The sequence below is a fragment of the Cyprinodon variegatus genome, unplaced genomic scaffold (genome assembly GCF_000732505.1).
Source record: "Cyprinodon variegatus isolate N-32 unplaced genomic scaffold, C_variegatus-1.0 Scaffold347, whole genome shotgun sequence".
In the NCBI taxonomy this organism is placed as follows: domain Eukaryota; kingdom Metazoa; phylum Chordata; class Actinopteri; order Cyprinodontiformes; family Cyprinodontidae; genus Cyprinodon; species Cyprinodon variegatus.
This window is the reverse complement of record NW_015150800.1, coordinates 637,860-649,670: the sequence shown is the minus strand read 5'-3', so window position 1 is coordinate 649,670 and position 11,811 is coordinate 637,860. Positions and strand designations below refer to the sequence as shown.

General features: G+C 37.6%; 1 protein-coding gene across 10 annotated transcripts in view; it reads right to left on the bottom strand.

Moving 5' to 3' along the window:
- The window catches only part of LOC107091684 (catenin delta-2-like), a 196,579-nt gene that overhangs the window by 45,119 nt on the left and 139,649 nt on the right, over positions 1 to 11,811 (bottom strand). For all 10 annotated transcript variants that reach the window (XM_015385752.1, XM_015385755.1, XM_015385756.1 and 7 more), the window contains one exon: positions 4,796 to 4,928. In XM_015385752.1, the coding sequence (XP_015241238.1) occupies positions 4,796 to 4,928 (133 nt within the window). The remainder of the gene's footprint in view (positions 1 to 4,795; positions 4,929 to 11,811) is intronic.

Sequence of the window (11,811 nt, the reverse complement as noted above, 5' to 3'; positions counted from 1 at the left end):
TCCATCCATCCATCCATCCATCCATCCATCCATCCATCCATCCATCCATCCATCCATCCATCCATCCATCCATCCATCCATCCATCCATGTTTTTTATAAATACAAGAGAAAACTAAATCAATAAAGTAGAGGCACATCAAATAACAGAAGCGTATGAAAACTGAAGCTCCCTCTGCTGTTCCTGGTATCCTATTACAGATGTGTGAAAAGTCTAACAACAGATTTTGCTGCTGTTGTAAGGATTCCTGGTTTTGTCATGCCATGTCTGGATTTATTTTTGTTTTCATCTCTCCACCGTCCTCCTGCCATGTCTCTCTGTTTTCATCAACCTCATTCAGCCCACCTCTGCCAAGCCCAATTACGTCTGTTTCACTGTGGGCGACACTTCATAAACCCTCCCCAGCCTCTGCCTCTCTGCCAGATGACTGACTCCTAAGCTGATAGAAATCCTGAGTTCTTTCCAATCATCTGTTTTCTTCTTACTGACCAGGTTTATGCTTTGGGATACCAACTCTTACTCTGATATATGGAGCCTAGGCAGAAGTTCAACTGAAGAAACTCATTGCTCTCCAACAACCACCTGCGACACAGCCGATCAGCTTTGAACCACACCTCCATGAAAGACAATCGGCATCCAAAGTAAATCTAAAAGGCCTCCGATCGCAACTCGTCTGCTCCTGTCCACAGACAGAAGTTGCACTGTGTGACTTTATTCAGATGACTGTGTTTAAACCACCATCCTCCTCCACCATCGTAGCAAAAGCTTCATCAGTGTGTCATTCCTCCTGGACTCATACTGCGTTCCCTGTCTCATCTCAACTGGTCCGGCAGAGGACTGCCATGTTGAGCCTGGTTCTACAGGAGGTTTCTTTCCAACGGGGAGGTTTTCCTCTCCACCATCCCTTCATGCTTGCTCATCATGGACAGGTTCTCCCAACCTATGTTATCTAAGCTGGACATCCATCTTCCAGGTCCCTGTGTGAAGCTCTAGTATCAGCTCACCCCATCCACTAAATCTCCCCATAAAGCTCAGCATATCATCTCGCTACCAGCAGTCTACAGACAGACCAACTTCATCTATCTCCACTCCACCACCAGCTTCAGGCCTAGGGGGGAAATAGCCCTATGCTTTGCTCCTGTTCATGCATATCTATCAAAATGTAGTGCTATGTTTCCTGCCGAGGTCTGAGCGCCAAAGAGAAAGTACTTTTATAAATGCATTTCTTCTAATTGTCTTTTCTCTTTGTGTGAGTTTTTCAGATTGAACTGACTATAATTTCTTGCCAATATCCCCTGCTAAATGTACCTACACGTGCCTCCTCATCAATGACCATTTCCTGAACTCACTCTCCACACGATCAGGTGTTTCTCTGAGCTGCCAGCCCCTCACCCTCTCTGACATCACCATAGCTCCTGTTTCCCAGCTGCTTCTCTATCCTGCAGGTTAGTGAGGCTGATCATTCCCTAATAGCGATTAGGTAACTGTTCTTTCTCCCCACAGAGTTTGAAGAAAACTTTACACCTGTTTAGAGATCAATAAGCCTTTGTTCTTCTGAGGTTTCTAAATTTCCTTGTCCTGAGTGTAAATCCCCACAGCACTCATTTATCTCCCTTACCGTCCATATCAGAGCTGAAAAAACAAATCTGGCTCGTCATCTGACCTTGTTCTTCACAGCTTCCATCGTTTGAACATATTTATTGCTCTGATCATAGTAATGGGAAAGATTGGCGGAGAACCTAATTCCTTGTGGCATATTCTTGATTTCATGAAGATAGACTTGTGCGCAACTTCTTTTTCCTGTTTGGCGACCCCACTAAGAGACATTTGCCCCTGTGTCATTGTTTTTAGTAAACTTGATAAAAAAAAAAAAAGGTTAAGTAGATGTTAAAAAAACAAAGAACATTTCTTTTTAGGGCAGAAGTTTTTTTGGGTTTTTTTCTGGACTGATCAAATATACCCAAATGGATTCTAAGTACTTTCAGGCCTTAAAAAAACATATACATTTACTTTAAGGCTTGTTTTCTTTTTTTCACTACGGATGTCAATAAGTTGGGAGAGCGCTGTCTTCCAATTCACCAGGACCGGACAGAAAAACCTCAAAGCACTAATGAAGATAAATGGGTACAAGAAAGTAGAACCTGTAAGGCAGATCCCATCTATTCTGCTGATGGGAATATGAACTATAGCTTTGATCCTCAGGAATTTAGATGCATTACCTAAATGACAGAAAGCTTAAATTGTAATACTTGCTATGAGCCTCTTTAGATAGAAAGTCATGCATATCTATCAGTCTGTTATTTCACTGCAAAAGCTGCACATTTCTCAAGGGTAAAACAATGTTTAGCCTAATTGTGCTAACCCCACTCCACCATACTTCATCAGTTCACTCCCTCATTTTACCTTTCACTCAGTGTTGAGTTCCTGTTGCCTGATTGCTGTTTGGAGGACTTGGTTCACCCTGATATCTGTCGCCTCCATAAGCATTAATAAAGTGGAATTGAGCTGCTCTGAGTTGACATCGAGGAGACAGATGGAGCAGCTTTCTACAGGACACTGAGGGATGGCAGCTCCAAACAAAGGATAGAAACCGCAAAGAAACAAGACTGCATTCGGAGCAGGGCAAGATGTGAATGCTGAGGAGTTATTGCTTTCTAATTCAGAGAGTGGCAGCAGCCATATAAAGACACAAGGTAAATGGAGTTTCCATCAAATGGAGACAAATTGACTTACCTTCAGGCAATGTGTTAAATAACTATTTTATGCAATGCTTGTATCTGTGTTAGAAGTAATGGCAAGGTGACAATAGAGTAAATTGACAGCTATCAGATTTACAACCTGCCTTTTCAGATTGTGGGAACCATCTTACATGATAAAGCTGTTTTGTTTCACATGAACAAATTACACTTAGAGTACCATCATTCCAAGGATCTAGTAAAGGATCAACACACTGCCTTGATGTGGTTGTTATTACTATTTTGCTAATACATATATATTTGTATTACTTTGAGATTTCATGCTGTGAACCAACACAAAGTAATAATGGATTACTTTAGACAATACCTTCCTATGAACCTTATATTATATATATGGTATACAAGAAGTATTCCTGCTGTGTGTTTACTCCATGTTTTTATTTTGACATTAATATCTGGTACAGCATGAGAAATAATGAAAGCACAGCCTATTCTATTTGATGTATTCTCCCCACAGGCACCAGATCATTATCCCACTTCCTATTTCAGCTTTATCACTAAGTTAAATAATTTGACTGCAGAAGTCTGTAGGGGCCCACAGTGTAATGGCAGATCCACAACTGAGAAATGTCAAGTGAGAAACTTGAGTGAAAGCAGACGTGACTTCAACAAAAGGACTTCAGCACCGTTATCAGGAAATTTGATTAAATGAGATAACACCACAAAACAAACGACGGTGGGATAAAAACTGGAAAGTAATAAAACTTTTGCTCATTCGAAGGAGAAATAAGTGACACAATTTCATCCTCTGATAGCTTTGACTGGGTTCCTCCAGTTATGGAGGAGGAAGACACAGAGTCAAGAAAAAGAGACATCCTTTGACCCAGACAGAATGGCATTTTTTTTCTGATCAGACATCGTATTCTCATGTGTTATTCTAGCTGCCTATTTTGCAAAGGTTTGCATTTCAGCTTGAGGTAAAAGGTTCAGTACCGAATACATTTCATGAGACAAATGAAGCTTAAGCAAAAATTCAATCTTATCAGCTTCACATGAATGAACTGCGAAGTTCCTTGAACAGCTCCAGCCAATCAACTCGAGCGAATGTTGATTCACAGCATCAAAGTCTTCTGCCGGGGCCTGAGCACCAGAAAAGTTTTTTCTTTTATATCATTGTCTGTTTCTGTCTCCTTGAACCCCAGTCGGCCTCAGCAGATGGCAGCTCACACTGAGCCTGGTGCTGCTGGAGGTTTCTTCCTGTTAAGAGTGAGTTTTCCTCTCCACTGTCGCAACATGCATGCTTGGTGTGAGGGATTGCAGAGAGTCAATGAGTCCGCGCAATCAGATGGATTTCCTTAGATAGAAATATTTTGAAGAGTATGAATGTCTTACCAGTATAAATAAACTGAATACTTTTATAATTGCAGCTGTTATCAGTGTGAGTCTCCCAAGGTTGAAATATATTTTGTTGAATTTTCGACTGCAAGAAGCGTGTGGTTTTCTAGGACTACTCTTTATTTGCATCCGTTTCCAGTGCATCTACCAGACTAAAGGCAGGTTACCCCAGAAAGCATCCACAGGCAGAAGGTGTGTTTTTATTTCTCCTGAACCCGTTAAGACTGTGCTTTGTGAGAAAGTGTGCTACATTTGTCACTGGTGGAATACTGGCTGTACAGTCTCAGCTTTATAACTAAGCCCATATTTGTATGTCATTAATCATTTCAGTAGTTATTGGAAAACCCTTATTTTGGCATTGCAGCAACTATATTGGAAAGAGACAAATGCTTATGGTTTCTACAAAACTTTTTTGCATGTTTCTACTGGTATTTGTGCTCATTACAGTTAAAGTTAATTTTTTTTATAAGTTCTAATTCTTTAAAGTTAAAAGCCCTAAATGGCTTTAATCATTTGCCCCTCAACAAATCAGATTCAAAGCTCTAATTAAACGCTCCCCAAAAATTGAAACATGGCTTTCAATCTAAATCTATCCAGAATGAGTCTACAGTAGACTTAAAATGGCGTTTCAGTGACAACTTATCCAAAGCTAAAGGATGAATATTAGAACACCAACTTCAGGAAAGTATGTTTTGAGCTCAGTACCTCAGACTTGATCTTGTTGTCTCCAAAGCAGAGGTGCTGAAGGTAGGCTGCAGCGTTAGACTGGACTGACGGGAACTGATGCTGCAACATCTGGATCACCTCTGGCAGCTCGGGATCCCTCCAGCCAAACTCCCTACAGACACCAAACAGACAAGATAGAGGTGACCTGTTACAAAGGAGCTTTATTGGTTTTATTCTGTGATCCTAAGTTAAAACACACATGAGAAAACAAGGATTAACAGATAAGAGGAGCAGAAATACAGGGTGAAAATGAACCATAAGAAAGCAAGTGCAAATATTTTCAGCAAGATTTAAAGGACCTGTTTAACCTCACACTATACATTAGTGTTCAAAATGTAACATAGGTAAAGAGTAGTGAAATAAATTTTATTTTTCTCTCACCATACAAGAGTTGTCATGAAAATGCAACATCAAACAAAGTGGACATTGAGAAGTTTGCTTCTTCGTTTTAAAGTGGAGATTATTCACAAAACTCAATTACTTGGGTATTTAAGACATCTGTGCGTCCCAATTTCCCCAACAGTAAATCCATGGCAACGTTTCAGATCGTTAAAAATCAAAGTTGCGCCCAAAAGATAAATGTTTTTTCCCAGTTTGGCTTATGCTCTAATGATTAAATTGACCATTAGTCAGTCACTGGCTATCTGCATATTTAAGTTGTTTTTTCACACAGTATGCTTTTCATTGCTAGCAAGCTGATAGATTTCAAAAGCAGGAAAAAACTGTTAGATCTTGCTTCACTATAATTTATTCATTTGAAAAAGTATCATGATCACATGTTTAGAATTGTTGATATGATCTAAACTCTTTTGGCCAAGGTTATACTAATATACCACCATATTCTCATCAAACGGAAGTCCCACATACAAAGCACTGTGTAAGCGCTGGCAGCACTTTGACTGGATGTGAGCTCTTATTCAAAACCCTTTAATTGAACATGGCCATTCAGAGACACTTATTCTGAGGTAAAAAAGCAAGTAGCTCTTGATTTGCCCTGCTATGTTGACAAAGTCAGCTAATTAATGGAGCATGCGGAACTGAAGAGGAGCACCAACTCATTTTGTCTATATCAGACCATAACAGATCATAATAATGCTGACTAAACCTTCCAATGGCACTAAATTATAGAAATTTTTTTTTGCCACTTTTTAGTGATTCAAGGAAGGAAGGGGTGCCCAAGTCCAGGCCTGCAGAGCTACTATCCTGCAACTTTTTAATGCACACCATTTTAAACAGACCTGAACCAAAGGAGTTGGTTAACATGCCTCTGTTTAACTAAATTAGGAAATTGAGCCTTTCGATTCAGGTGTGTTAGACAAGAGATGCATCTAAAGGTTATAGGTTGGTAGCTCTTGAGAACTAGACTTAAGAACCCCTTATTTAAGATAGTATGACTGATCAAACTTTAATTGGATTAATATGTTTTTGACAATTTATAATGGTAAAAACACTAAGAGTAAATTTTTTCAATCCTTTTGTTGGTTATTATAATCAAAATAGATTAGAAATACTAGTCAAATCTGGATTTTTTTTTATTTGTAAGAACAACATTGGGATTTTTTTTTTGTTTATTTAAAAGGTTTTAAAAAACATATTTCATCTCAATCCCATTTACCCGAAGCTTGTATTTTCTTGGTTTAGAAGACTGCAGAGTCATTACACCTATAGCATAAAGTGACAAAACTTTCAAATATGATCAACTTAAAAAATGACTTGTTCTTTTCTACAAATATTTATAATGAACTGACTGGATGGCCTGCGATGGACTGGCGACCTGTCCAGGGTGGACCCCGCCTCTCGCCCATTGACTGCTGGAGATAGGCACCAGCACCCCTCGCGACCCCACTCGGGACAAGCGTGTCAGATAATGGATGGATGGATGGATGACTGGATGGCTCCAATTCACTGTGTACTCCCATTAAATACAGTACCATACCCTAGAATTATTTTGTACCTATACCAATACATTTGAAACTTACTGAATCAGTTTATTTCTACTTTCAGGTAAGAATTTCCAGTGTTTATGGAAATAATAGAGAATTTGTATTAAAAAGGCTACGATCCAATTGGGCACTTGAATTTTCAACTGCTTTTTAAAAATGTTATATATTGGACACTTCGGACCCCTAGAATCTTATAAAATGTGATTGATTAAACTAACTGCTGCTTGGTATTATCTAATGTCTTATTTAACCACACTTTTATATCTGCTATCATCTGTCATTATTTATCCTGTATTACAACCGTAATAATATATATATATATATATATATATATATATATATATATATATATATAATCCATATCCTAACTTTCCTGTATAATCTGTATATAATTTCATATTTATTTAAAAGCTTCTTACAATTACTCTCTGTATATATATATATATATATATACCATTTATAGTCTCAGTTCATAGTCTCTACACATGTAAAGAAATATTTATATTCAGTATAGCACTGCTGGATAGATGCAAATTACATTTAATTGATTTGTAATTGTGACAGTGTAATGACAATAAAGTTGAATTCTGTTCTGCTCTATTATATTCTATTTATATAGCAAGAAGATGATAAATAATAACCTTAAAACATTGGTTATCAATGTAGGTACAAAAGTCTGCATCGCGGGTAAGAAATGGAAATGTTGAGCATGAAACAAAATACTACAAACGTATGAAAGGTGCAGGGGGCAAAAGGATAAGCATTGGTTTCATCGATTTTAAATAAGATCTCAGCGTACTTTAGTACTATTTTAGTCTTGCCTCACCTCTTTCTTGTGAGCTGTTTACACCATTATATGCTTAGTGATCCACAAAGACCTTTAAAATTATCCACTGATTGACTACATCATCGATTTTCTAGATTCTTCCTCTAAAGCACTTATTAAAACATAAAATGTATTGTTTTGGGGAAGAGAATGAAGACCGGTGCTTTAACCAGTCTGGGTCTTCCTCTTGCAGAGATCTAAACCCCTTGCTTCAAAATGCCCAGAGATGTTCTGGGTTTAGCATGTTAGCAGGGGTCTACAGGGATCCATCCTCAAGGTTTGGCATAGAGACACAGGCAGTCCCATACACACCTTTTATCATGTATGGATCTCTGTATGGGAAAAGGGAACATGGACAGATGGGAAAAAAGATACAAACTGAGAGGAAAGATGTCTGGGAGAGGCATCAAAGTACATGATGGGGTGGGTTTTTTACCAATAAAGATCATCTGCTGGACCAAGTAATCCCAGTTGTGGATAAGTATAAAGTTTTATTCCCCTACTTAGTTCTTTTTACTAATGTTACTACCTGGATACTAATCCAGCATTGCAGTCGTTATACAAGATTTAAAGATTCTCTGCATGCTTTGTCTTCTTTCTTTCTGAGTTTCCTTCTACTTTGATTTAAATCTCTTTGACAGTGCAGAGAAGTTAGAGCTCCACACAGATACTCCATTTTCTGGGATCTGGTGCAAAACTACTTTCTCTTTGATGTATCTTATTCTTGTTTCAAAAACAGTCTAACGTCCCCAAGGACATGATTTCTGTTGGCTCCAATCAAAAATAAACACATGGACACACACGCACATTCTTTCATAAGATGCCGTAGGTCATTGTGCTGCTTCAAAATAGTATTAGTTATCATTCACTAAGTTCTGTGCCTTACTATAGGAGCCAACAAACATCACATTTGTACGCTCATTGACTTGCACCCACAGTCAGCCATCAAAGGCTGAACAAAAGAGCCAGGATTAGAAAGCCTTTGTCTCTAAGTTTTATAATGGGCCAATGCTATAAGCCCAGTGTTTGAAAAAGAAAAAATGAAAAGAATCATTTCAAAGCTAATTTTTCCTCTCTCTCTTCTAAACAATTCTCTATTTTTGAAAATCTCTTGTCTCCACATCTCTCATTCATCCTCCGCCTGCCTCGAGGCACATTCCCACATAAACATCCAGAGCCATTTAATGCTCTTCACAGGCACATAAAGAGGAAGCATGTGTCTCAATGGGATGTGATTAAAGATGGCATACCCTTGTATAGGTCACTTCTTGGGTTAACAAGCTGATAAGACACCCAATGCTACACCTGAGCAGGCTAATGCTAATGTTTCTGTGGGTGTATTTTTTATTTTTTTTTTATCGAGAAAGCTTACACACTCGCAACCCGTGCATACATTAAACTTCTTAAATAAATATTATCCAAAATGTGTTTATTTTGAATTAATCTAATTAAGGCTTTATGCTTCCCTAAGTAAAAAAGAGAAACATTTAGCATAATCTGCAAAGATATCAGGTTAATCTGGTTAATCCTTGGGTAACAATTCCAGATGTTCAATGTTTAATACATGCGTTGCAGTTCAAAACGTTTCACTTCAAAGGTGCTATATTTTCAGTGCATGCCATTAATTTGAGCAACTGCACAACAAATAAAATTATACAAATACCAAACTGGAGCATAGATATTAAATAGGTAATATTTAGATTAGCCTTTTTTTTTTTTTATCAATTATCCCACTGGATATTTCAAGCAAAGGATTCATTTCTTAACATGCAAACTATTTTTTTTACATCATCCTCAGCAAGGTTTTCTTTTTTAGAATCACATGGACATTTATTTAGAGAAGTCCGGTGGTAATGCATCGCTGCAACCAGATGGATCACAGATATAGCAGAGAGTTAACTTCAACTCCCCTATTTCCTTTCTTAGTGGAGCAGAGTTGAATGCAGCAAAAGTATAGGTTATGCACTGTGAGATGATGTGAAACATCTATAATCTATTGCTGTTGCCATTACTCTTTACCTATGCAGGTCCCCTACGTGTGACTTAAAAATGGGAGTGACAGCACAGATATGATGTGTGGAAACAAAGGGAATTGTGCACAAGACTGAAGCTTGATAGAACCGTACAGCAAATTTACAGTGACAGACAGCTCTATTCTTATAGAAAAAGACAGCAAGAGATGAATCACTTGTCTTGTCTGTTCAAAGGGCAGAAAATGGATCTGTTCTGGAACACTACACTGCAGGTGGGTTGGGTTTGCACCCTTTGGTCCATACCAAGACACCTCATCTCACTAAAGTATCAGCTCAGTAGATAAGCACTAATGATGTAGGCCGTGTCTGAATGTTGAAATTCGTAGAAATGTGACCAATGATGCAAATTAAAACTTTCATGGGCTTAAAGGGTAATATAGTCTATACTTTGGATATGTCGTTTTATTTGAGGTGGAAAGAACAAGTGAAAAATCATTAAAACAAACTTTATTCTATGTGGAAAACCTAAAGTGTAAAAACTCCGAGGAGGAAGGGTATAATGGTTTGATTTTTGGGAGAAAAAACACAATAGAAAAGGGAAAGAGAAAAGTATCTGTTTTGAATATAGACCTGTATTAACCATCGTGTTTGCTTTATTTTGCAGTGGTTCACTGTTAAATTGAATCTTTTAGGCTTGGACAAAATACTGTAATGATAGAATGAGTGATGTCCGTCAGTAGTTTTCATGAACAAGGAATTTGGTTTTGGTGAGTCACCTGTACACACCATAACAGATAAATGTATCGACTGTGTTGTTCACATTTCGGTTTCTTACGTTTTCCAAAGTCAAATTTTCATAGATGCACAAGTTCAGCCTTAATTTCTTTATCCATTAAAGAATGACTTTTCATAAATTTAGAGAAAAACATCTTGAATAAAGTACTCTTTATTCTAATACGACAAAAAATCACATTCAGTTCAATCATTTGCCTTAAACATTCATCTAATTTGTAAGTACTGTCTATTTCTATGTAATTCAATCTCATTTGTTATACAGCTGTTCTGTGAAGCCTCAGAGGTTTGTTAGAGAACATTAAATGCATAACAACCCAGAGCAAAGCTCCAAAATCAAACATTTTGGCTTATATACAAAATACGTGTGGTGGAAAACTAACACTGCATATCAGCAAACACTACCGAGCCATCTGTATATCTAGGGGAAGAAATAATCACACAGACAATTATATCTGTACGTGTTTAATGTTCTTTAACTAAAGAAGAATGTGTGCGTGTAGTAAATACAATGAAATCTTTGTTTTTAAGAGTCTGTGTTTCTGCTTAAACTATCTAAGTCCAACTATTAGGTCAATTCTATTATGGTTTTGGTTGGGTTTAAGTTTTCTTTTTGGGNCAAACTACATTTCGTTGATTTTTAATTGTGACAGTGTAATGACAATAAAGTTGAATTCTGTTCTGCTCTATTATATTCTATTTATATAGCAAGAAGATGAAAAATAATAACCTTAAAACATTGGTTATCAATGTAGGTACAAAAGTCTGCATGCCGGGTAAGAAATGAAAATGTTGAGCATGAAACAAAATACTACAAACGTATGAAAGGTGCAGGGGGCAAAAGGATAAGCATTGGTTTCATCGATTTTAAATAAGATCTCAGCGTACTTTAGTACTATTTTAGTCTTGCCTCACCTCTTTCTTGTGAGCTGTTTACACCATTATATGCTTAGTGATCCACAAAGACCTTTAAAATTATCCACTGATTGACTACATCATCGATTTTCTAGATTCTTCCTCTAAAGCACTTATTAAAACATAAAATGTATTGTTTTGGGGAAGAGAATGAAGACCGGTGCTTTAACCAGTCTGGGTCTTCCTCTTGCAGAGATCTAAACCCCTTGCTTCAAAATGCCCAGAGATGTTCTGGGTTTAGCATGTTAGCAGGGGTCTACAGGGATCCATCCTCAAGGTTTGGCATAGAGACACAGGCAGTCCCATACACACCTTTTATCATGTATGGATCTCTGTATGGGAAAAGGGAACATGGACAGATGGGAAAAAAGATACAAACTGAGAGGAAAGATGTCTGGGAGAGGCATCAAAGTACATGATGGGGTGGGTTTTTTACCAATAAAGATCATCTGCTGGACCAAGTAATCCCAGTTGTGGATAAGTATAAAGTTTTATTCCCCTACTTAGTTCTTTTTACTAATGTTACTACCTGGATACTAATCCAGC